A 27,217-nucleotide genomic window follows, 5' to 3' on the forward strand; every position below is an offset into this window, starting at 1 on the left:
ACATAACCAGGAGCAACATGCTTGTACTGGGCTGGCAGCTACAGACGAGCTCACTAATGAGTGCATGCTTTTTTAAACTTTCAGTGATTGCAAGCAAAATAAACCTCTTCCTCAGCATCTCCACTGCTAATGCACTTCATGGATATTAGTTTCCTAAGTAAACTTGGAAATTGTTGAGAATGACACAACGGAACTTAAAAAAAGTTCCTGCTTTCTTTAAAATCTCATCTCTTATATCAGTAGTCTTTGTTGAACTGCAGCTAAATTTCACAGAACAGAGATGTCTGTCTTTGCTTTGAGTAGTATCTAGATAAACTGGTTTTACACACTTTAAAAAAATAAAAACTACAAAAGAAAAACTTCATTACTATATTTAGGGTCAGAACTGCTGTATTTACTTCTATGCAAACTAGGTGTAATATTTTTGTCTTGGTACTTGGCCTGTAGGACATGAGTAACAAGAAAGAAATAGCAATTGAAGCTCTGATTCTCAAATGCATTATTACATTGTTATTTATGACAGTTAAACAGTTCTACTCCAGAGGAAGCTTGCTACAAAATTTGAGCACTTCACCTCCGACACTGATCCAACCCTGCATTTCCAGGGAATAAATCTGTGCTCTGTTTAAAAAGTACAGTATTTACTTAAAAAGATGGTTGGCTCACTTTCTTTAATAATATTAAAAAAAAAAAAAAAAAGAAATGTGAAAAAGTCTCTGTTGTTATTCTTAAGGCTCTCATTTTCAATCCAGCTTTAACACTTACGTTTTATTTTTTTCTGTCCCATGGAGATTATGCAGAATTACTTTATTTATTACCTGTTTTTTTTGGTTTTCTCTCTGTATCTCTTTCTACAGAAATGGCCTTTTTTGCCTTCTCCATTCCTTCGCCTCCTTTTTTTTCACTTTTCTTTTTTTTTTTTCCTCCAAAGATATCTCCTCACATTTCCCAGCCAATCAGTGTATCAGTGTCTCTTTCATAACTTATCTAGTCCATTACATTCTACTCACCCTTGGGAAATGTTATCAGAAGCCAACAATCAGAGAAATAAATAGATTAGACAAAGATTGCAACAAAATGAAACAAGAGAGACTCCCAAGTAAAAAGTTAATCTGAGTTCCGATTTTAGAACTACAATACAGGGTAGGTATAGCAAAACCTACATATTTACTTTTATTTCATTATGAGCTGTAAAATTGCTGTATAACAAGAATTTGACTGTGTAACAGACACAATACTCTCTGAACCTGTTTCAAGGTCACCTAGCTGTAGTCCTAAGAGGTTGCTTTGGGAGCGAGCAACAAGTCCCTGCTTGTGGCTATCAGTTAAACATCAGGAGACTCCTGCTTCTCCAACATAACCCTGGGGTGCCATCAAATTCATCACGTTCCATGATGATTTCAGAGGTCAGCTTGACGAATGATGGAAATATGCAGTCTTATGAACTGTAGAAAAAATCATGAGATCCACTTCCAAATGTGAACGTACTGAAGATACAATCAGAAGTTAACATGCTCTAGGTCACTGGGCCTTCAAAAGTGTCCCAGATGTTGGCTGAAGGGCAAAATTCAGCTGTGACTCAGCTTTATATAGGACAGATATATCGCCAAGAACAAAACTGTAACCATTCTAAAAGTCAGTGAGACTGGCATAGACTTGAAGGGACCAGAACTGCAGCCAAGGAAGGTAATGTACAATTAATCATGCTGCACTCTTTGAAGATCTATTGTTATTGGTTTTGGTTTTAGAATTAGTATTAATTATTGCTATTACAGTAACTCTTAATAAGACTAGAAATAGACTGAAATAAGACTAGATCATATGAATAAAATTATACGTGAGCAACAATTAAAACACTAGCAATAATGTAGCATAGTACTATGTTTTAATTTCCCTTTACAAATATATGTATTTCGTTCTATATAGATGTGAGGAGATGTATTTGATTTGCTTTTTGCCAGTATTAAATACATTTTCCTTGTCATTAAGTAATGGTTTCTCTGGATATGGAAGCAATATGATGTCCTGGCTAAGAGCTTGTGTTCATGCAGCACCAAATTCAAGCATTTATTTCCTATCTTTAATAGAATTAAGTTTAGTACGGATTTAAAAAAAAAAAGGTAAGAAAAATAAGTGGCGTCCTTGCAATAGCACTTGCAAAATCCAAGTTCGTGGTGTCTGGATGCTGAAGATCTAGTAGTGTGTTTACAATTGTAACTTTGTAATTACAAGGTCATTCTAGTTTTACCTAAAGCAATGACAGCGCTTGCAAAACGCTGCAAATCTAACGCTAGCACATCCAGTAGCTTTCCCTTTTGGGAAAGTTGCTGGAAATGTCTAAACAAAGTTTCCAAGCAGACTAGCACCAATTTCCACACTCAGGTACCACCAGGGTGTCTGTCAGTAACGATTAGGACTGCTTGGAAAGAGGCCCTCGACCAGCCAGTGTGCCATCAATGACATATTCAAACTCTTCGGCAAGACTGGGTTTCTGCGTGTGATGCATTTGGTGTTCCTTTGCTTGCAAGAACATTACTGAAACATAAAAATCTTTTATTTAACGTCCTTAAGAAATAAAATTACACCAGAAGTCAATTAAACAGCCACAGCTACGTGGCTACAGAAGAACGGGACCGGCGGGGCAGTGGCAGCTGGCCCAGGCTGTCTCAGTGCCCAGGGTAGCCTGGGGAAGTGGGTTCAGAGGAAGCGGGCACAGCCCCAAGGCCGTCTGCTTCGGAGGGACTGCGGCGAGCATCAGCTCGGTGAACTCCAACCGTGCTGGCATGCTGGAGCACAAGAGGAAACTATTTCTCCAACCGATTACTAATTCACCTCTTCAACACTGAACGAATACGATCTACAGTGCTGCCGCATCACACACTCCGAACATCTTCCTTAGAGTCCAAAATAAGGGGTTTTGGTGACAGAAAACAAAACTTCCGCGTCTGCCGGACGGGCGATGCGCTCATGGCTGGAGGAGTGGGGTATCTCTAAGGCTGCGGCCACTGCGGAGGCTCCGCTGGCTTCTCCCTGGGGCACGCAACGGGAGGCGCTCCTCCCCGGCGCTGACCCGCCTCCCGCGAAGGCCGGGCTCGGGGGCGCCGGACGGGCGGGCTGGGCTGGCGGCCAGCGCTGGGGGCGGCTGCGGCTCCTGCTCCCGCCCCGTGGGGGCGGTGCGCTGTTGACGGCGTCACCCGCCGGGCCCCACCGGCCCCTCCGAGCGGCGTCTCCCGACGGGCGCCCCGGAAAAGCGAGACGCGCCGCTGGGGGGAGCGCGTAGGGGCGCGGCGGGGCGGGGCGGGCTCCGCCGCCCGGAGCATCAGGCAGGGCTTGGCGGTGGCTGGATGGAAGCCCGTGCCCGCGGGGCACGGCCGCGCTCGTCACCCGCCCGCTGGCTGCTGGAGGGAGGACGGCAGAGCATGCCACCGGCGGGGCGGTTCCGCAGGGACTGACATGCTGCTGGAGGAGGGAGGGCGCCAGCCCCTCCGCCTTTCCCCGCGGTAGCGGAGGCGATGCTGCAGGGCGCTTCCCGGACTCTCCCGCAGGCGCCAGGCTATCGCCCGCAGTACCCGCGCTCGCTGCCGTGAGCGGCCCGGTCCCGGACGGGCCGAGGCGACGGGCGGCGCGGACCCGCGCCCTTCTCGGAGCGGCGGCGGCGGCTGGGGGTGGAGGCGCTTCCCGCGCCCGCGGGGCCCCGCACGGCGGGCGGCTCCGCACGGCCCATGCGTGTGCATGATCTCTGCACCGAGCGGGCGCAGAAAGCGCCCCCGCTCCGCCGCCTCCATCTTCCAGGGCAGCAGGACCTCACCGCACAGCCGCGACAGTGAACGGCGGGGCAGCGGCTCCGACGGCGCCTACCAGACCCAGAGAGCCCTGGATGACTGCAAGATGGTGGGTACCGCGAGTGGGCTTGCCTTGGCTTTTCGTCTGTTCCGAGTGTCCTCGTTGCGGGCGGCGGTGCCGCTCCTCGCGCCGGCTTGCCTATTCCTATCACGTGCAGATGCACTATTTTTAAAACTGCGGTCCCCACCGGGGGTGCTGCCCCGTAGCCCGACTCGTCCCGGTTCCAGAGCGGGAGAGGAGAGAGATACCTGTGGGGAGCCGGCGGGGGGACTGCGGGACGGGCAGGGCAGAGACCTCGCCCCAGCACACGCCGCCTTCGCGGCGCTGCCAAAGCTGGAGTCACTTTTTGCAAGGTCTGGCTAAATCTGTCCCCAGACTTGAACTCACCGAGCCCTAAATACTAGGTGAGGAGCTGGTTCCACTGCGTGACTGCGCGCTCTGCATGCCGTCTTGTGCGGCAAGCACGCTCTCGACCTAAAATCCTTCTCAAATGGGACTCGGAATTTGAGGCTCTGAAATTCTGTTGCTGACATATGTGGTACCCGTTAACAGTCTCCCCAGAGTAGCTGGTTACAACTGTAAAACCCCGGGTCAAGTACCTGTATTCATGCTGGTTTTGTGCTGTCACATTATGGTGTGACATTTTTCCCCATTCACGTTCAAAATTGTTTGGATCCTGACAGTGCAATTTATACCCCCTATCTGGGTCCACGAGCTACAGTTAGATGGACATTGGGCCCAAAATTGCTCCTCTAACCAATGACAGAAATGGAAAACAAAATAAAGTTGCTGCTACTTTACTTGAAAGATCTGGATATTGCTGAATCTCTGTCCAGTAGCATTGGAAATGTACCTGATACTTCTGTTCTGCTGGATTCTGGCAGTTTTTTCCTCTAATACTGCAAAATGTGCTGGCAGATATCCGCTCTGGTACTTCAAAATTGGAAGCAACTTGCAGTGCACCGAGAAACAAAAGCTGCCACAGTAGCTCTATAAATACACCCAACAAGTGGATCCTACTGGGTCCTATTTTTTTTTTTTCTCACCCCTGGCAGCATAATGTGGTTTGTTAAACAGAGATGATAGCTTGGTAGAATTCGCTGACTAGAAATAAAATATCATTTGCAGATGGGTTGTCAAGATGCAGTAAGATTCAGGAGTTAAAACCAATGTTGTATTTTCTTGTCCTGTGACTGGATACTGCAGCACCAGTGTGGTTTTGTTTTCCCAGGCAATGCTGAGGTGGCTGAATGTGTCTGTTTAGACAGGGGATGTCAGAAGAACTGGCAAAATGTGTCTGTGGAAACAGTTACCAGTTCCAGGATTCTCTTGATGCAGAATAATTATGCTGTGACACAATGTAGTACTTTTTTTTCTCTATATACTTTCATGCATTCTCTTAAACTACAGAACGAGAGAGTGTTGAAGCCAGGTTTAGCAAATACGGTGCCTAGGGCTTTGGGTTGTTTTGTGCGCTTTTAATTTAGCTTGGGGTTTGCAAGTGTGAGGGTGAAGATGTATTGGAACGCACTGGGATTGTTTTGCTGCTCCAGAAGCAGAGAAACCTATTTGATACTCTTACAATGAAATTTAAGAAAGCACGGCCAAAAATCAGGTCCCGGTACTAGTTCTCAGTAATACAGGTAATTACAGTTGCATGCATGAAGAGCCAGAATGTAATACTGCAGGAGAAGTGACTCGCTCATTTTCTGGCTATGAAAATTTGGGAGCTTGACTTTAAAATCTGATCAAACCCAGGTTTTTAGTATACTTGTATGTTGGGATATATTGAACTCCTGATTGTAATGATGGCTGGAGAATTACAAGCAGTTCTCTTGTCTGTTTTTATGTAGTTTGGAAATTGAGGTCAAATTAGCAAAACACAGATAAATAAATATTCTGTTTCATTGCTCCCTGCCTTCCACCCCCGCCACCATGTGGAGCAAATGGTCTGATGTGCCTTCTTTCAGAAGACAGCAAATGCTTCATCTCCTTAAAATATAGTCCCACGTACATGATCAGTAGAACTAAACAATAATGATCTTTCTATCACAGTAAAAATCTACCCAATAACATGTAAAAGTTATCCAATAGCATCCGTGTGTTTCTGCGGGGTATTAGATTTCTGTAAAGGTTGAAGTGTTTATTTACTTCTTTGATTGTTTTACACACGCATGCATTTGAAAAAAGTGCTTTCTGGAATCCGAACTGGAAAGTGACAATCTGGTGCATTTTTTCAGCCAATAACTGCAGATTAGTTTTAAGTCTGAAATCTGGTTTGGGGGCCAGTGACAGAACAGAAATTGTTACAAAATAAATTAGCAAAATTGCCAATGTAAAAACAAATGCCACATTCCAATCTGTAAATGTGCTGTTAATCAGGAAGCAGGAGGAGCAAAGGCAATAATTTCTGGAGATATTTTTGTCTTTTATGATAGCAAAAAATAACCTCATGCTACTAGTAAAACAGCTGGTTTTTTATCTCCTTGATATTTAAAACTAATAAATCAAACACTTTCAGAGATCAAAATCAGAAACACTACTTTCCTGCAAATGAACATTTATGGTTCACAGAAGAGGCAGCAGTCAGGGAGGCCCTAGTCATTACTAAATCTTGGGATCTTGATCCTGTACGCCATGCTATTGGAAGCAGCAGGGACAAGTCCTAGGTGGGCATGTTTTTTTAAAAGTGATTGTTTTCATCAGTGTAGTTAAATGTCTCATGTAAGTAAATCCTCTTTGTTTTTCAGCTTGTCCAGGAGTTCAATACCCAGGTGGCTCTATACCGGGAGCTGGTCATATCTATTGGGGATGTCTCAGCCACCTGTCCGTCTCTGCATGCAGAAATGCACAAAACTCGAACCCAAGGATGCGAGATGGCCTATCAGGCTCATCAAAAACTATCAGCAATTTCTGGGTAGGATTCTACTTACTTTTAATTAAAGCTGTACTCATGCACACATCTTTGCACACAGCATTGTGGAAAATTTCAGCAAAAGCATTGACTTGTGTTTCTGGTTTAGGCATAGAGGTGCATGACCACAAATTCTACAGAATGGTCATATTCTTATGGTAGTGCAATTTTGGGTCATATCCTGGTCCCCTTACTAACATGATATCCTACTGATACCACTGGATGCTTTTATGTAAGACAAACAGGATTTTACTCTGTATCACTAGACGACTTAAAAAGATCAAGGGGAAAGCCTTACTTTTCAACAGTGAAATAGCAATAACATTCTGCCCACTCCTTTACTTGGTATACCTGATTGAACAGTAAGAGACAGCTAGCTCAGCTCAACTAGAGACTTTACAAAACTAGATGAAAAAATAATTAGGCAAAAATTACATAAGGGAGGGGAGTACAAATACTATTGTGAAAATTTGTGTTTATATTCTGCGTGTTTCTGAATCCTTATTTCTATTGAAGTAAGAAGTGAAGCCTTCCCAGCATATAATGTTTTCATTTATTCTTTGATATTAACATTATATACATTTCTTTCCATGGTGACAGAATGTATTATCACATACTTAAGACTATGCCTCAGTACAAGATAAACTGGCATAAATAGCTATGTCTTTTAAAATAGGTATTCATGCTACTCACACCAAGTCTAATTATTTGTGTGTTATTCACACCATGGTGACTAGGGCATTTATTTGCATTAACACATGTACTCCTGAGTCGTGCCTCCCTGACTACACTTTGTCAGAACTTTCTGCACTTGCCTTATTCACGGTGGTCCTTTGTGCACCACGGGAGAAAAAAAAACTTTCTCTTTTTGCAGCTCTGCTTAATTTCCATTGAAGTTCTTTCATGACTTTAATGTATATGAGAAATCTGTCATAGGTTTAGTGTTAGAGGGAAGACCACACTAACAAACATAACAGAAGGAAACAGTGGTTGGTCATTTTAGTACAACTGTCAGCATTTTCAGATGTTGTTTTGTGCAAAGACTTGTAAGTTGATATTGTGACCTCTGATGTGTTCCTCAAACAAAATTTGTGCTTTCAAGTTCCTGAGGTGAGAATTAAATAAACACACAAGCAGCCAAGAGACACAGGTCCTTTCAGTCAGTGCACTGAAAACATGGAAGCAATCAAAATAATATATTTGATTAGCAGAACCTCACTTGGATTATTTCCCCCCCCCCCCCCAAAAAAAAAACACCAAAACAAAACAGGGATACATGCTCATTTAGAAGTATGGAGGCTTTTTTAAGTAATCATTTCACAGCTGGGAGTCTGTCACATACACAAAGATGTCCTGAAGGTTGTGCAGTCACTGTGAGATTGACATTTAGCTAATCTAAAACTGTTTTAAATAACTGTGATAATAATATGATATCCATAACAACTGGTAGGTGTTAGAAACCCTCTGGAAATTACTTACTTGGTTTAACAGGCATTTTACAAGATGTGCTTTGCATCCCCACGTTCCCCCACCTGAGGAAAGCTATATGAGCCAATTAACTTGTTTGTTGTATCTGTGAGGAAAGATGGGACATGAAGGTGCAGCAAGGATTCAGTGTAGAAAAGAAACAGGAGAGGAGTAATAAGTTTTCTCATAAGTTCAGTCATTAATTCATCAGGAAGAGTGATGTAGTGCTTACGGCATAGGATCTTGAATGGGAACCTAATTTGTTAGGAAAAAGACTCAGTAAGAAAAATGCTTTGGGACAGGAATTTACTAGGGACAGGAATGTATTAAATCATACTCAGTATTAAATAGTCAGGAGGGTAGTGCATTGCTCAGAAGCTACTGTTAGTCAGCAGACTGGACAAAGGCTCATTTAGTTTGCTGCTTTAGTTCAAAATGCACTGTGAAAGCTTCTGGGTAACACACCCAGTTCTGTCTTCCAAAGCTTGTTAAAGAAAGCCTATTGCTTTCCTACCCAGAGAGAATAACAACAATTAGTGGATTATGTTACTAGTCTATAAAATTTGCTTTCATATCAGCATTCTATTGGTTAAGGTCATCAGTAATGTTCAGTTGGTCTCTAAGTGACCTGAGCTGTTGCAGGGCACAGTTTCTTTGAAGAAGTTGGCATCACTGTCCAGTACAACATTAAGTTCATTAATCTTACTTGGACTGGTGTCTTTCTTGGAAAATCAGCAGAGAGCTTCATTTTACGCCTCCTGCTTGAATACATCAGGATTGGAGACTCTTAAATGCTCTCCTCATTCAGTCAACTAGAAGAGGCAACTATTCCTATTCCTAACTCACCTGTTCCACAAGACTAGGGAAAGTAGCAAAGAGGAAATGTGCAAAGACTTGGAAGGAAGAAAACAAGAACACATCCTATGAGTGCTGAGAAAGGCAGCTCTAGAAGAAAATTTGGAAATTACGGGAAGAGAAAGAAATGCTGAGGTGGAGATAATGCATTAGAAACTGAACAGTATAGAAGTCATGAGGAGAAGAAAATTTTGACTATGGACATATTAGTGATGGAATATGAAATGGACATCATAGTAGGACAGTGGTGTAATATGATAAGAAGACCTATATAATAAGGTCTAGCTGTAGAAAAAGTATACACAACAAAGGAGATTCAGCTAGAGAAAAGGAGGAAGTAAAAGCCAGACTTATATTCTAAAAACTGAGAGAAAGAAAAACAAAGGACATGATGACAAAGATAAGGAAGTAGCAAGGAAACATCTTATGAAGCCTGCACTGGATTAGACTGTATCACCCCAGCTAGCTCAAATCTGACAGCTGCTGGTAGCAGAGAACTCATAAAAAAGCATATAAAAACCAGGCTGTGCATAGAGCGATACCTCCCATAGTATGCTTGCCACTACCCAGCAATCAGTAGTTATGGGATTTCCTGCAAAGGATGCATCTGAACAATTTGTATTTGACAAATATGAGTTCTTAGAAAAGATTTTAGGAGTTGTCTAAATACAAAGGTCTTCTACTTAGGAAATGTTGAGGATGAATAATGAGATCTTTACATTGTGGTGTGTTTAAAAATATTACAACAGAAAAAAAGATTATATGAGAAAGAAAATGTCAAATTCAATCTCCAACTTCATAGGGCCTCCTAGCTATTACATCCTTGTCTTCACTTGTTCTTTTCTGATTTTTGTTGTAGAAGCAAGTGAAATTTTTCAAAAAGCAGATGCATGCCTGACTTTATCAGCAATATCGTGCCTTTCAGGAAATGATGAATACAAAGAAAAAGAGTTCAAATTCAAATATCCTAATTCTAGTTGGTGATCTTCTAGGAATGCGAGTTGAAGTATACTCTGTAAGTGTTGGTTTTCTCAGAACTTCAGGCCAATTCCTGCTCACCACACTCATACTAACAATTCTTAGTGATTTTTAATGAACTGTCTTCTGAAGAAAGTGAGTATGGTTTGGTCTTTTTATTATATTTTCTGCGTATCAATTTATCAGAAATGCAATATCTCAAATTAATTACATTGTGCACCCTTGCGGTATCAGATGACACGGTCAAATCTGAAGAAAGTAAAGCCGCAAGAAAATGAGACAGCATTACTTTTTCCAAAGTAATAGTACTTGTAACAGTATGAAGGGGGGAGGTGGGTAGAATGCAAATCTCTGTTTTCAAAGGGAGTCTGCTTTATGGGGTGATAAACAGCAATGATATTTTAGAAGTCATCAAACTGCAAGCCAGTTTTATAGGTGAAGTACACCAAGTCTGGGATGTAAATGGAAAGGTGACTCAGAACTGTATTTTAAGATACAGGTCTGCACAACTGTCTACACACTTTTGTAAACGTCCCTTTCATATTCTCAAGCACTTGATACACTTACATAATGCAAGTATTTCTGTGTGTACTTGGCACGCTGAAACCAGAACTGACAGTATTATCTCCGTGACAGTCTGCTATTTATGTTGACCGTAGGGTTTTTGGTTGGTTTAATTTTTCTTTTTGAGTAAAGTGAAACTGTGCGGAGTTTAGGGGTGCATGGCAATGTAGATCTGTGCAAACACAGCTTTGAAAGTGGCTCTCCTCTGTTGTTCAGATTGCAAAGTCCTGATCTAAGGAGGAATAAAACCCTATATCAGTACAGGTGTGGAGCCAACCACCTGGAAAGCAGCTTTGCAGAAAAGGAGCTGGGGGATTCTGGTGGACACAAGTTGAACATGAGCAAGCACTGTGCCCTTGTGGCAAAGAGGTTGAAGAGCCTCCTATGCTCCATTAAGGAGTGTTGCCAGCAGGGAACTGATCTTTACCTTCTACTAAAGGCTGTTGAGGCCATTTCTGGAGTACTGTATCCAGTTCTGGGCTCCATAGTAGAAAAGGGAAAGCAACATACTGCACCAGGTCTAGTCAATGGCCAAGAAGATGATTAAGAGTATGCAACATCTGACATATGAGGAAAGGCTGACAGACCTGGTATTGGTTAGCCTGGAGGACTGGAAAGGGATTTTGTCAATGTGTATAAAAAATAACTCATGTGATCTAGAAGACAGCCAGACTCTTCTCAGTAGGACAGCAAGTGCAGGTTGAAATACAAAAAATTTGATTTAGAGGTTTTTAAACCCCTTTTTTTCTGTAAGCTCTGTAGAATATTGGAACAGGTGCCCTGAGAAGTTTTGGAGTCTCCATCCTTGGAGATACTCAGAAGTCAGCTGGATATGTTGCTTAGTAGCTGCTATAGCTGACACTCCTTTGAGCAGAAGCAGTGGATTATTTCTAGATGTCCACTCTGGCCTGTGACAAGAGACACTGTAAATCTTATTGGAAAAATTCCAAGCTGAAGTTTCCTTCTTTGACATTGAAGTTTCCTTCTTTGATATTGAGGTTCTATAAAACAGTTGTCAATGTAACTTGCCCCTGAATTCAAGAAAAGTTAAGGAAGTAGACCTAAAAATCACATTCTGATTGCACTCCTGTGTTTACTGCAGTGCACAAAAATGTTAGCATATTTCAGAGAATCATGGAATCATAGAATGGTTTGTGTTGGAAAGGACTTTAAGATCATCTAGTTCCACGCACCAGGCAGGGATGCCTCACACTAGACCATGTTGACCAAAGCTCTGTCCAACCTGGCCTTGAACGCTACCAGGTTCAAATGCTCCAGGGGTGGAGCATTTATCACTTCTTTGAGCAACCTGTTTCAGTGCCTTGCCACCCTCATAGTAAAGAACTTCCTTATATCTAACCTTTACTTCCTCTGTGTAAGTTAAAACCCACCTTACAAGCATGTCAGGGTCCCTCTGGATGGCATTCCTTCCCTCCAGCGGATCAACCGAACCACACAGCTTGGTGTCATTGGTAAACTTGCTGAGAGTGCACTCAATCCCACTGTCCACGTCAGCGACAATGATGCTGAGTAGGATTGGTCCCAACACTGACCAAATAATGTCACCACTCATTACTGGTCTTCAGCTGGACATTGAGCCAGTGGCCACAACTCTTTGCATGCAGCCACCCAGCCAGTTCTTTATCCACCGAGTGGTCCACCTATCAAATTGATGTCTCTCCAATTTAGAGACAAGGATGTTGTGTGGGACAGTGTCAAACACTTTGCACAAGTCCAGGTAGATGGCATCAACTGCTCTACCCCTGTCCATGAGTTCCGTAGCCCCATCATAGAAGGCCACCAAATTGGTCAGGCAGGATTTCCCCCTTAGTGAAACCATGTTGGCTGTCACCAACCGCCTTGTTTTTCATGTGCCTTGTTGCTTTAAGTATGTAGTTTTAGGTAATTCCTACTTTTGTTTTCCTTTGAAATCTACAGTAGATTTCTGATTTTTTCAATGAGCGATTGAGAGTAATTTTTCAGCCCCAATTAATATTATATCAGTTCCTATGGTGGTATGAAAACATTCTGTGGTTAACCAAATTTTTATTAAACTGCCCACCTTTTCCCCAAATTATGGCACTTTGAAATTAATAGTCTTATTTCCACAGCACACAAGGAAACAAAAAAGACTGCTGCAAAATATTTTATAAATTAAGAGAAAAGGAGACTTAAGGCTTATAACTTAGTGAAAGCTACATTATGAAAGACATAAAAGAAACCATTCTAATTTAACATCTTCAGATGTTAAATAAAGCACTGCTGGCAGGCAGTATAACTGAACAGAAACAAAACACTTAGCTCAACAGGGCTAACTGAAGTTATGTCAAGAGACAGAGCAACAAACTAGAGCGTCATCCAAGCTAGGTACCAGTCAAGCAGCATGTATGGAGATCTCCACCCTCCATAGATGTCATTAAAATCCCTGCTATTGTATCACTTGAAGTGTATGTGTGAGAGGTGGGACGAGTGATATTCATGTTGATCCCTGGAGTTCTGAATTACAGGAATGGCATCTATATCCTACCTTAGCATTATTTCAACAGCCAGATGAAAGTTAAGAATAAGGTAAGTGGTTCATAGAGGTTGCACCATGATAACCTGAGCATGGCCTGGTGAGAGTGTAATTAAATATTAAAAATAATGTGGTAATATGTAAGAAAACAAAGCGAGCAGTCTATATTCATTGCAAGAATCAATACTGTTACACATGTTAATGCCCCCTGAATTCATATGGTGGTTTTGTTTGTTTTTTTTCTGAAATACTGCAAATATTTGAAAGAGTAAGATCTTAAAAATCTAATCTTAAAAATCCTATAAAGAAAATACAGTGACTCAAATCCCATTTTTGACTAATGGGAGTTGGTCTACATGGAAATGTTTGGGGAATTAAGCTCATACATGGATATTTTGTGAACATACTTTGTTTATGGACAAACCAGCACACAATAGCACAGTAAGTATAACATAGCTTGCTGCTTTCTCAAGAGGGTAAGATACACATACATTATTTTCATTAGATTCCTTTGTAAATTTCTCTCTGATTATACCACTCATGTGCATCAAAAATGAATAGTGGAAAGGGACATGGAAAAGCTAAAACCATTTTATGTGGCACTGAGTTATGGTGGATTCTGTTGTTGGGAATAAATACGTTTATTTAAGCTACAAGTCAAAAAAGAAATCATTTAAGTTGGCTATCTCAAGTTCTAATAGGCAAATTCAGAAAGCAAATAATGGAGGAGGAAACAAGGTTACTTACCTAAGCTAGAGTTCTCAAAATAGCTAACCTCCAAAGACTCATTTTTCCTTTGTACCTTTGTCTTTGGAACTGTGCTGTAATAGGTAGTTGGAATTTGAAAATACAAGGTACTAATATCTCCCTTTCTAGAACGGTCTTTTATAACTGGAGGTCATATTTAATAAAGGGCAAACATGCCTAAAAGTGAATTTAGCATTTACTTCTCTGTGTCCAAAACAGCAATGCTGAAAACCTGGAAGTTCTACATCTGCAGTGACACGGTATAGCTTAGCTTTGACAAAGCTGAAAAGCTTAGAGCCTTGCTTAACAGTAAACCTAATCAGCTGGCAGAAGTGGGGCATTCTTGCTTGTCCAAGCTGTGATGACCTTCATCCCAGAAGTGCTGTCAGAGCATCCTCAGAGCCTGACACACACTGGCAATTTGGACTCTTCACAAAACACAGTGACACCTGCTACTTTCTTTTAAACCAAAGTTGAAAGTGGGTCAACTTAATTTCTAGACCACTTGCACCCACTTCCTAGAAGAATGTTCTGACTACAGTCAGGAAAATGTGGGAGCTAAAAGTAGAACTGGCAGCATCTTTGTCAGTCACTTATTTGACCCTTTCATCCATCTCACACTCAACTGCACATTCACAGAACTTGCCAGTGCAGCACTGCCACTGTTCAGACACTCAAAGACATGCTGGGTAAGCCAGGCAGGTAAGCCTGCTGCTGATGTGAAGGGTCCTCTAACAGAAGAGAAGCTGTGTCTCAGCCCAGCAGCCTGGGACTCTGCCCCATGCTCACATGCTCAAGGATCACCACAAATAGCAACGTTCTCCCCAGGAGATACAGAGCAGCATAGCTCATCCACTGTGACATGAAGCTGTAACTGCAGGAAGAAGGAGGTTCACTGCCATCATCTCTACCCAGTGCAGAGAGTATCATGCACAAGGGAGCAAAACGGTGCACAAGTCTGCACGGTACTTGGGTTTCAAGCAGTGCTGGTGCAGGTGAAGAAGACTGTTAAAGAGCTTCCTTGGTGTTAAGGTGAACTTGTGTTCTAGTCCTTTCTTCCAGGGTATTTTCTGTGCTTAAGCAGATAAATCACATAAAGATGTAAAAGAGATTCAGAACTCACATAAATGATGAGTATTCTTCAGCATTCTCCATCTTCAATTTGGTGAACTGTAAATTCAACTGCACGGTACCTTGGTCTAGGGTTGAAGTAGGCTGAAGATTTAGGGTGATTTGGCTTCTGTTTTGACATGTCTTCTGCATTCAGCTCTCCATTCTGGGTCCCAAGCTCCAGCCTGGAAGAGGAAACCAAATAGTAAGGTGTTGCAGTATTTGAAGTCCTTCACTGGAATACTCTTCTCTGCTATGCATGTGCAGCATTTCACCAAAGTTAGATTCCAGGGGAGTTGTTTTTCTAAATCTAAGTCAGGAATAACGAAGTATTCTAGCCATTGGTAAGCCTATTTATCTGTAGCAATGCTTGAAATAACCAGTGTTTCACACCACTATTTTAAGGTATAGAAACCTTTTACATCAGAAATTGAAGAAAAACAAGATACATAGCCTGAGAAATTTGGAGCCTGAATTACAGTGGCAGGGTCCCTTTAGAAATGCTGCAGAATCAGAGCTGACCTTGTTCAGACCATTTGTGCAAGTTCAGGTCATTTGTGCAAGTATTCTGTAACTTAGTGCCTTTCTCTTGCCCCGGTTTGCCTTTCCTTCAGAATGTGTTATCACATTTGACATAAAAAACTTTCCATGCTTCTTCTGTGAAAGCAATTTTCTCAGAGACTAATCAGCCAGAGAATCCAGCTGTTAGGTACATCTATAGGAGCAAGAACTGTGGGATACCTGTGCTTATTATCTCTGAAAAATACTATACTATTTAATGCTTTTCCTGCATCATATTTCAGTCTTTCAAGGGAAGGCATAATATTCAGATATTCTATTTTATTATTGCTATAGTGTTTACTAAATTAAGGATGTGGAGATTACATTTTTTTCCTAATTTTTTTTTTTTTAATTTATTTTAAATGTCAATTTGGTAGAATTTTAGGCCCTGACATATAATAGCACATAATGACTCCTGCATGTGTCTTGGCATGTCACAAGTGGAATCAGTTAATAAGCTCTTCTTGAGCAAAAATCTGAGTGAAACTAACTTATATCTGTAAATATCTATGCTTTAAAATGGGATTTAAAACTAAATTTTAAGAGGTATTTAAAGACTTTAAAGTGTATCTAATTATAAGTCTGTCATGTCATGCTAATGACCCTATGCTCACAAGAATTGGGGGTATCAGAGAAGCCTGCATGGTTCAAAATTAATGTTAGCCCAATCAAAATTTTTTATCTTTTTCTCATTTCAGTTTTTCTGAGGTAAAATTTCTTTCTCGGCAAAGTTTTGGAAAAAAACATATTTGCTAGGAAAAAAGTATATTGATGCTTCATACTTAGGTTCACAGGTGTGATTAAAAGTTGCAGTTGGCTGATCTGTAACCAAAATAGTCAAGAAGAGCACCTTTATGTCCCCTTGAGGCCCACTGCTTTAAGATCTGTCTCACTGGCATATTTCATTAATTTTCTTCTCTAGATTTATGCTGAAACGCAGCTGATGCCAAAGCTGAGAATTTAGTCATGAGTTTTAAATGTTTCTTTCCTGATCATTTTCTTAAATACTGTCTGATTAAGAAATCCCACATAGCTGCAATTTTTAGTGTTAGACACTCTGTTTATCTTGGTTCTGTACAGCTTTGATCATACTGTTTCCAGAAAATTACTTCTGAATCTCACTGAATCTTCTAAATCCAGACTAGCTTAGCAATATGTTCATATATCTCAAAGGAAGTGAGAACATGAAATAATTAAGTTGTGCAGTAGAAAAAACTTCCAACATGGGCTCTTAGAGTTCCACATACACTGTTTTATTTAATAAGTATTCTGATTTATTAAATCCTTTCTGAATTTTGGACTTAAATTTTCCTGTTAACAGAAATATTTTTACTAATTTTCAGTCATTCTCAATATTCTGAAACACTTTAACTAGAAAAAAGAAAAAACAAACCCACCCAATTTTGATTCTGTGCCCCTCACTGGAATCAGCCAGTGCAGTTGCTAAGGTAATTGTGCAGGACCACGCAATAAAATGACCCATAGTCTGTCATGCCCCTTCAAGTGCTAGATTTCTGCAGTTATCTAAGAAAGGATTCATTTATTGTGAGCTTCAGTGCATGGTGCTCTAGTAAGATGTTGAGTACCAAACAATAAAGGATAACTGCTCTAAACAACATCATCAGAAACTTACAAGATCAGTCTCTAAGAGTTATACAGGAAAATTCCAAGCACATACAAATTTATTATAAGGTGTATAAAATCTGTTCTAATTTTTCTAGTTGTTTTGTAGTTTTATTTCATAGCAGTTAAATATTTGAAACTGTTTTCTGGCTTTAAAGTCCCGTATGAACAAAGCATTAAATTAAGAATTATTTAATCAGGAATCCTTCCAGTGCTATCAATTAAATGATATTTAAATTCATGTTCATATATAAAAGTATACTGAAGTGCTGGCTATTGTTTAATATTATATCCTCTTTGCTGGATACATTTGCAGATGTACATTTAGCTTTACTACATCATTTTAACTATAAGAGAAATAATGCACTTAGTTTTTGTATATGAACAGTTATTCTTTGCTTTATTTTCATTTATTTTAATTTCATTTATTTTCACTTCTTTTCTCTCTTATGTTCCATTTTTTACCTTGCTATTCTTATATTTTATATGAATATTTTCTGCATGAATGTTTCCTGCCAGGAGATCTGACGTAAGAATTCAAATACTGTCATAATGTATTAAATTACGTGCTCGAAGTTGTTGAAGAAACTGCTTTCCCATTGCAGAAGAAAGCAAGTTTGCATTTATTGAGAAGAAAAAAAAGAAAAGTTGACACTTCATATATCTGTTTGTCATGGCAAGACAGGTCATTACAAATGTACTGTTGGTAACCTTATCAGAATGGCAAATAGTTAAGCGGCAAAATTATTTCCATAAGTTCTGGCGCTGTGATTTTGGTGAAGCAGAGCTATCTACCCATATGCATTTACACCCCAAAAAATTTACCCATCCTCAGGTACAGGGATTGGTACTACGGGGATAGTATGACAACTGCAACCCTAGCCCTTTTACAGAGGCTGAGCAAAGGCAGGCCTTGTGCTGAGAAAGCAGTCCCATCATGCAGGTTGAAGATCACCAGATGTGACTTCCGCAAGTAGAAATTAGTAGTATGCATGTGCAGCTGCTAATACAGAATACTGGATGCCCGATGAAGACTTTCTGGAGGCATCCTTGCTTCCTAAACAGAAATAAGCATTTCAGGAAAGGGAAAAAAACACCACCAGTTCACAAATTCAAGGGGAGAGTAGAGTAGGATTAAAAACCTGAAATGGAGAAATTGCAAAGTTCTTTATGCTGAAATACTTCTTCCTGAGCACATTTTGCCAACAGATGGTTTTTAAAATTTCTTTCTTTCTCTACGTGGGAATTTAAATTCTGTATCTTTTTTTTTTTTCACTCCTCTTTTTTGACACATGCAAGTTTTCTCACAGTCTCTCAGCTGTGATTTTTAACTACTCACACAGATTTGATCTGTGAAATATCTGGCGGGACTGTGCGACGTACTTCTACTGACACCATATCACAATTTCTTTTTCACTTGGAAAACTTCTATACGGAGGTGTTTGGGTATTTGTTTTTAAAAAGGTAGACAGATACTCTGTGTCATAAGAATGACCTATTCAGAGCCCTCGTAGAAGCATTTGATACATCCAGAATCCCGAATTCTACCTTACTCTGAGCAACCTAGTAATGATCTTCTTGGTGCACTGTTTTCCTTCCAGTTTAGAAGTGTAGCAGTGACATTGTTAGACTAACAGGAAAAAAAAATGAAAAAATACAGATCTTTTCAGTAATTGTTAGGGTGATATAGCTCTTACCCAAACCCTGGCGAAGCTTTGGTCCTTAGACCAAAGTGTTTTGTCATACTTTTGAGGAAATGCAAATACACTGCTCCGTACCACTTCTCATTATATCATCTCGTCACATTTGCTCTGTTTTTCTCATTTAGAAATATGGAAAACCAGAACACTAAGTCACAAACAGGTAGCAGGCATCCAGGTCACATAAATGCTTTATAGAATGCCCTTTGGGGGGGGGGGGGGATTATACCAAAATTTATACTCAAAGTAGATATTAGAGACATTAAAAAGAGATGTGTCATAAATCAAAGCAATCATCTGGTTTAGTGTCCTGTGGATGGTCAACAGCAGGGGCATTGCTTGCCTGTAGGAGAGTTCCTTCTAAATCCAGTATGTTAGTAGTTTGTTGTGACCTAGATCCTACAGCACCAAATACCTATTTAAATCATTTTCAAGCATTTCTGGGAAGTCTGTCCTGTTAGTCCACACAAATCACAACAAATATCATAGATCATCCCACCATGAGATACTTGGTTTTAGTAATTTTCAGACATTCTCTTTCCAGCTGTTAACCACAGGAATGGCACAAAGGTGTAGGTATGAATTCTTACCATTTAAGTTTTGTGGACTTTGAAAGATAGTTTATAAATAATTCATTAGTGAGTAGTATCTGATTAAGGGACACTTTAAATAACTTAGAACCTTAACTAAAATCAAAAGGGGAATCTGTAGGCAGCATGAGTTTCAGCTGTTAAAGGTCAAGTTGTAAGAGGTAATATGGAGGAATGCAGGACTTGAGCCTGGTGGCTTGGCACATACCTGTTTACTGGTTTATCAGAGGAATTCATTTGAGAAGAACTTGCAGATGCTTACAAGGCAGGTTGCTGCATAGGCATTTCTTTGGGAAACTTAAAAATTTTTGCATATAAAGCTAATCTAACTGCCTCCTTGGTTAGCATGGATCTTTTGGGGAAGGTCTGTGTCATGTTTTGGGTTTATCTCTTAGTCGGTATCATAAATCTGGGGCAGTGAGACTGCAAGGTGTTTTGACCAGCTGGGGCTAGAGCTAACCGAGGCTGACTTGACGCTACCTCTTTTCAACAGGGAGTCTGATAATGTGAGAATGAGACTGATAATGAAAGGCTCTGTTCAGCTCATCTTTGACTACTGGAGGAGTCTTATGGATTTCCTCAAAGTAAAAGCAAGAGACAGCCGACTGAAGAGAATAACAATGGAAAGGGTGCTTAGAATTGTTTTCTGCAAAAAATACAGAAATGCCCTGCATTCTTTTTTTTTTTTAAATCTTATAATAACTCAAAAGCATAATTAAGGACACATGCAATTCCACTTGGAATTCTGAGTGCTTAGTATCCCATTGGAGATTTTAAGCTTAACTAGTGTGGTGATTTAGCCTTGTCCACCCAACTGGTTTAGCCTTGTCCACCCAAACACCCACCCGACTGCTTGCTCATTCAATCCTCAGCAGGACATAGGGAGAAAGCAGGCAGAACAGGAAGGAGAAAACCGGGTGGGGGCAAAGACAGGAACATTGTTTGCCAACTGTTGTTCCGGGCAAGGCAGGCTTGACCTGGGGAAGATTAACCTAATTTATTGCCAATGAAAATAAAAATAATTACTGATTTGGGTAAATGGGAATCAAAAAGACAAATATTAAAACAACACATTTTCTGCCCCTTTCCCATGCTGTTTCACTCTGGACTTGTCTACCTGCCCCCTGCCCTGAGCAGTGCAGGAGCAATAGGGAATGGGGGAGTTACAGTCAGTCCATAATAGTTCTGCTTCGCTGTCCTTCCTCCTCACCCTTTTCCTCTTCTCTAGCGTGGGCTCCTCCACTGCCTGTAGTCCTGTTGGGAAAATCTGCTCCAGCACAGGCTCTCCACAGGTGACAGTTACTTCAGGAATATCCATCTGCTTGGGTGTGTACTTCTCTGCAGGCTGCAGGGAAGATCTGCTGTGCTGTGGAGAGCCTCCTCCTCCATTCTCTGAGCATGATGTTCCCTCGTTTCTCACTCTTTTCATTCCCTTTTCCTCTCTCCTTGTGGTGCTTCCTGCCCTTTGTAAAAACAAGTTTTCAATGAGGTGCCGCATACTTGGCTGGTGGGCTCAACTGCATCCTGCTGCGGGAGCCAGCGCAAGCTGTCTGGAGCTCATGCTCAGCACTGGGCAGCCCCTCACATCCTCACGCAGAGGCCACCCTGTGATCACCACCCCTAGCAAAATCTGGCCACCCTCACCCAGTACATGTAGCCTTACCTGAAGTGGTGCGAGTTTGAAGAAAGTTTATTCTAGTAGTGCTGCTTTACTCAAATTTACATCGTTTTGCCTAATGGTTGTAATCAGACATATCCTCTAGTGAAACAGTTTGGATAGTCCTCTGGTAATTCTTGCCCATGCTTGAGTTAATTCAGCCATTAAAATTCACTTTCTAGAGCAAGTCTAGAAAATTCCAGTCTGTAAATCTGAAAGCTGGAAAAAATGGTTTTCTGAATATCATATCATAGAATAGTTAGGATTGGAAAGGACATTTAGATCATCCAGTTCCAGCTTCCCCTGTTTCAGTTTGAAACTCATAGCAGCTTTCCAATATTTGAAGCGGGCCTACAAGGATGCCAGAGAGGGACTCTTCATCAGGACTATAGCAACAGGACAAGGGGTAATGGGCTTAAACTCAAACACAGGAAGTTCATTTAGATACAAGGAAGAAGTTCTTTACTATGAGGGTGATGAGGCACCAGAATGGGTTGCCCAGAGAAGTGGTAAATGATCCATCCTTGGCAGTGTTCAAGGCCAGGTTGGACAGAGCCTTGGGTGACATGGTTTAGTGTGAGGGGTCTTTGCCCATGGTAGAGACTTAGAACTAAATGATCTGTCCAACCCTAACCATTTCATGATTCTGTGATTCTATATAGTGAGTTTCCAAGAGAATTTTAGAACTACAACATAAAAAAATAGAACACGTCAATAATATAAGTGATGCTTTTTTCTTTCTTTTTTTTTTTTTTTTATTTTGGGAGTATTTCTGAGAGAGAAATGGAGCAACAGCATAACAGCATATTCAAAATGACTGTATCTTGCAGACCATACATGCCTTTGGTTTATCAGATAAGTTCGATGGAATTAGGTGAGGTTTTCTTGAATGGATTAGAAAAGTATATTTCCCACTATAAAAGTTGCAGCTAAATTGTTCTAGCATGGGGACATCTAAACTGCCATCAACTTGGTGGTTAGAAATGTCTACAATGAGTCACTACATTGTGTTTTTAGTCCACTTGTGTTATCATATACCAAATGGACTCCATCAGCCTTACCAGAGTAACTGGAGATTTTAACTAAACAAAATGTGATCACCTGTTTTCTGTTATTAGGAGCACTGTTGCAACTGCTTCAAAACAACAATAAAACCTGCAGATTGGAGAAACACAAATAAGGATTTTGTTTCCCAAGATCTGTTTAGACGAAAACATTGTCATTGGATGACTTTTCTACTTATATTCAAAATGAATCAGAAAATCTTTTATTACCTTTAAAGATGAATGGTTAAGTGATAAAGAAATAAGTTGTGTTTTTAAAGTACAAAGTCAGAGGCAGGTTTAGTAGGCTGTTGTGCTTGAGCCATAATTGGAGAGGTCTCTTGCCCTCAGTATCTAAGGGGAGTAAGAGTATCACATCCACTGTATTTGTCACAGTTTTCATTCCAGCAGAAGCAACATAATGTTTGAGGTAGATCTTGTTTACAGATCATATTTGTAGCTGCTATATATTTCTAAACTCCAGTGTGTCTGATATTAAGAGACAATCTACAGGGTAATGTTTACAGACAGTGGTTTTTCACAGCTTTTCAAGTTGATCTACCTTTCTTTTCATGGGAATATATGGGGTGTCAGGCAGAATTTGATTACTTCATTTTCACATCTGATTTTGCAAAGATTATTTTCCTTTTTCTTTTGAAGACAGTCTTCATTATATCTAAAAAATATCTAGTTTTTCCATCAGCTTGTTAGAATACAGAACTATTGATACCATTCATAAAAATGATACTTTTCCTTAGAGTTAAGCATAGAATTTGTCAAAACAATACTTTCACAAAAAAGCGTATCAAACTGTTCATAAAACTTAGCTACTCTTTTAACCAGAGATAATATATCAGTATGTATTTTTAAATGTTGCTGATAGTAAAGTACTGCTCAAAATTTTTGAGTTAAATTCAGAATTAGCCCATAAAATTCACTTTCAGTAGTCTTAAATTTCATTTATTTCAATGGAACTATGAATGCTGAGCAGCTGTGAGAATTCAGGAAAACCTAAAGGTAGTTTTCAGTTGTAACCAACAAAAAAATAATCTGACCACTATTTTGAAAAAAAAAAAAAAAGGAATTTCTTTATCTTTTCATACTAAGGAGTTGCATTTTAGTCATGTTTATTCTTGTATTTTAAAATTATTACCCAGAGTTGCATTCACCGTTCTTGGGTGTATCAGGAGCTACATAGTTGGTATAAGAGCTCCCTCTGTAGGTTCTAAGTATCAGCTTAGGGAAATACAAGGAAAAGTAAATTCCACCTCCTGTCAGTGCTCCATTAGCATACATAGTTGAGCAATATGACCTGATTTTTAAGAAGCATGATTTTATGGTAAGAAAAACATCGGTTTTAGCAGTAGTTAAGTTATGAAAATGTAATGTTATTTGTTGAAGTTGTATTTACAATATTTATATTTTTAATTTTAATAGCAGCCTGAGAAACTGCGGAACTTAAACTACTTTTATATAAAGGAATAAACCAGCGTTTTCTTTCTTATAAGTACCTTTAATACATATATATGTCAGAGCTCTCAAACTGTGGAAGTATGGCTCACACAGTAGTATGAGTTTCTCATGAACTGAGTAGTATTCGTATCTTTGAATAAGGACTTTTACCCTTTATGGCATGCTGGTGGTACAGTTCCTATGTGGCAACTACAGAAATTCCTACTGAAAAAAGGGACAGGATATTTAAAAGTATTAATGTACGGCTATCAGCATAATATAGCAGAGAGATAAAGGGAAATTCTGAGCCAAATGACTAGATATCAGCAGGTGTTTCTGGGTCAGATAAATAATCCTACAGGCCTCATTATGGGAAATGTCGTTGTTGTTATTAATAAGCTAACCATCTGGCAGTTCATACAGTTTTTATTACTAAAAGGAAAACTAAAAGGTCTCATATAAAGAAACCCTTTCTCTGAGTTCTCTTTAAAGAGCAAAGCCTACTGTTTTCTAGTGAAGACCAGACAGGAGTAAAGTCTGACAGATATTAAACAATATGCCAGCTTGTATGGACCTATAAACTTTACCTTACATGCAAAACATTGGCATTAAACACATGCACACTGATCTCACCCTTTCCCCTTCCTCATGTACAGGAACATGTGTGTCTTGCCACTTCACTGGAAAGTCAAGAGTCTTTCTCAGAGCCACAGAATTCCATAAATTCTGTCCTTCATCCTTTCCTCTATGGGTCATTCATTGCATTCATTTTGTGAAGGCAGCAGTTCTGCCCTGTCAGATGAAGTATCCCCAAGTCACAAACTGTGTATAGAAATCCCATAAAGTTTATCAGTATGTCTTTATCTTACCTAAGTGGATAGAGAGAAGCAAGAAAATTTCTTTTCCACAATGGATGCATGAAGTGAGCACAATTCTTATTCACAGCTTTGTGGCAGCTGTGCTTAGAAGTCAGTGATGAGGAACTGGTGTTTGGCTCATGGGCAGGTGCTCAGTGCTGAGCTAGCTTTTGTATGTTCAGCTCCACATGAGCTATTGAACAGCTCCATTGAGAACAGAGTTTAGCATAGTACTCTTATGAGACTGTGTTGTGTGAGATTTTTTCTTGAATATGTAAGTGGTCTTCATACAGAAAGCAGCTGGACTAACTGAAACAGAGGTAGCTGACTTTGGGGGTTACTAATACAAGTTTGCATGAACTTTTCTTTGTAAATATGAATTTTTTTATATAGCTATTTGATAATAAACACATCATAATCATCACACTGAAAATTACATTCGTGCTAGTCCCCTGTTCAGCATTTCTTATGACATGACACTGAACATACAGAAAATTACTGAAGGAAGTGAAACTGATGACACATTAAAGGGAAATTTCAAGCCCACTACACAGAATGTACTTCAGGAATTGTAAACAAAATCTTTGTGTGCACTGGCATCAGAGCATGTGGCTTTCAGAGGTGAAAATGAAGCCTATATACATGCATAGGAGAGAATTGTTTGGTTGCAAGCTAATGGAATTCTTGTGGTCATTATTGCAATTAAATGCTTATTAAACAGTTCGAGAAAATCCATGAGGGTAGTGGCCTGGAAATAATTCTTTTTGTATAAACTTCAGATAATGAAAAATATTTTTCTTGGATGTCACTGCTGTTGCTTTGGATTTGCAAATGAGAGAAGAATTTTGCCCACAGTCTCATTACAGATGCTCCATATTCTGGAAATAAACAAGAATGGGTCAGAATATGCATATATTATCATAGATGTTTCTAGTTCTTATTCTCATGCTCTTCATAAACATAGACTCATAGAATCATAGAATCGTTAGGGTTGGAAAGGACCTTAAGATCCTCTAGTTCCAACCCCCCTGCTGTGGGCAGGGACACCTTACGCTAAATCATATCACCCAACATAGTTTACAAGAATACATTAGATAAACACAGAAAAAAAAGTCAATGAAAATATTTATTGCTGTGCTTTCTGATTACTCTTCCAACTCACTTGTGAATAGGAAGCCACTGATAAATTTAAATTGGCCTATAAGCCAATCATCTTGTATATAATTGCTGCTTTCTTAATTTGCACAATCAAAAATTCTGTCAGTAAGACCAAAAACCTTTTCACCGTTCACAAAACAAGCTTTTCACCATTTTTGCTTCTTAGAAATTTAATAGCTGTATGAGTAAAATGACATTTTCTTACACCAGAGTGCAGACCCTTACTCATTTTGCCAATGACAGCTAGAAAGGAATAAAGATTCAACATTGTAAATAAAATTCCTGTAATGGCCATGATTTCTAAAATATCTAAGGATTTCTAACACTTCAAACAATGCAGATAAAAATAGGACAACCATAATCTGCTACAAGGAAATTATCTTCTCATGATGTAAGTTAACATACTCCGCTTAGTGATAGACTCATATTTAAAGAATCTTAGCTTTCAGAAGAGCTAGAAAGATCCAGCTTTACTTGCATAAGTGAGTGGAGTGAATCTGTATCTCTCTATCAGAAAAAGCTCTCATGACTGAGCAGAAAAAGGTCATTGTTACCATTTGTAGTGGCTTTATTTTTTGCAGGTTCCACTTGGCATCTGAATATTTATGGAGCAGTGCACTGCAGGTGGAATAGGCAAGTCAATGACATTAATCTAATTAAAAAAAACTTGTGTAATTGTCTTCAGGACAGAGGAAACCCTGCTCAGAATGAAAATATAGGTGTCTATGAAACTGAAGCACACACTGAATGTGCTTGTGTCTATGTTGGTAGGGCTCCAGGACTTAGTATTACATGAAATAAGCCGTTAAGTTTGAACAGCTAAATTTTGGACCTGAAGGCTAAATATGGAAATTTAAGTGGAATTATATACTCCTAAATTGTTTTTGTAATCTCTCTTTTGGTAAGGATAGCTTAAAGGAAATTATTGTATATATGCTCATGTGAAAAGACCTGCAACAGTAAGTAATGCAGATGATGTGGAAAAAAGGATGTATCTACTGCAGGAATTCCATGGTGCTGAACTTGGGAATTCAATGCACATGTAAGAGTATGTGACACAAAGGGGTATGAAAATATCTCATCTGTAAGCTAAAAAGGTCAGATAAATCAGGATAGTAAAAGCTTCCAAGAGTATTACATATTATGTAAATACATACCACATGGTTCTTAAATTTAGCTATCAGGGAAAGTTCAGAAATTTAAAATACTGGTCCAGAGAAAGAAAAAGTGGTATGCTGTACTTTTGCTGTATTTGGCTAGTTGCTGATTCATACTGTATTTGATTAGGTGAATTCTGTAAGGTTACATTTATTCCTGGAACTGCCTCCTATATCAAACATCAGAAAACTATTCTGCTTTAGGATTCATCCAGTTTTGTAGCAACCGTTTTACCAAAATGTTGAGATCATTAAGAATAGTATATGCAAACTGAAGGACTAGAGGCTGATCTTGAAAATGCGAGTATGATTTAGAAATAAGTCTACTTTTGAAGAACTGCTTCTGATTTATAATAAAACAAATTAAATTGATATCTGGATTACATGTGTTTTATCTTATTTAATTAATAAAAATATGATTACATT

At 39.7% G+C, this 27,217-nt stretch overlaps 1 protein-coding gene across 1 annotated transcript in view; it reads left to right on the top strand.

Annotated features, from left to right (window-relative positions):
- The first annotated feature begins 3,239 nt into the window (after positions 1-3,239).
- RGS7BP (regulator of G protein signaling 7 binding protein) overlaps positions 3,240-27,217 on the top strand; it is a 39,231-nt gene continuing 15,253 nt past the window's right edge. Inside the window, exons 1-2 of the mRNA XM_057413575.1 lie at positions 3,240-3,891; positions 6,594-6,760. Coding sequence (XP_057269558.1) covers positions 3,733-3,891; positions 6,594-6,760 — 326 coding nt within the window. The 5' untranslated portion in view covers positions 3,240-3,732. The remainder of the gene's footprint in view (positions 3,892-6,593; positions 6,761-27,217) is intronic.

This window comes from Pezoporus wallicus, unplaced genomic scaffold (genome assembly GCF_028554395.1).
Source record: "Pezoporus wallicus isolate ANWC-B61680 ecotype Strahan unplaced genomic scaffold, APGP_CSIRO_Pwel_v1 contig_608, whole genome shotgun sequence".
In the NCBI taxonomy this organism is placed as follows: Eukaryota; Metazoa; Chordata; class Aves; order Psittaciformes; family Psittacidae; genus Pezoporus; species Pezoporus wallicus.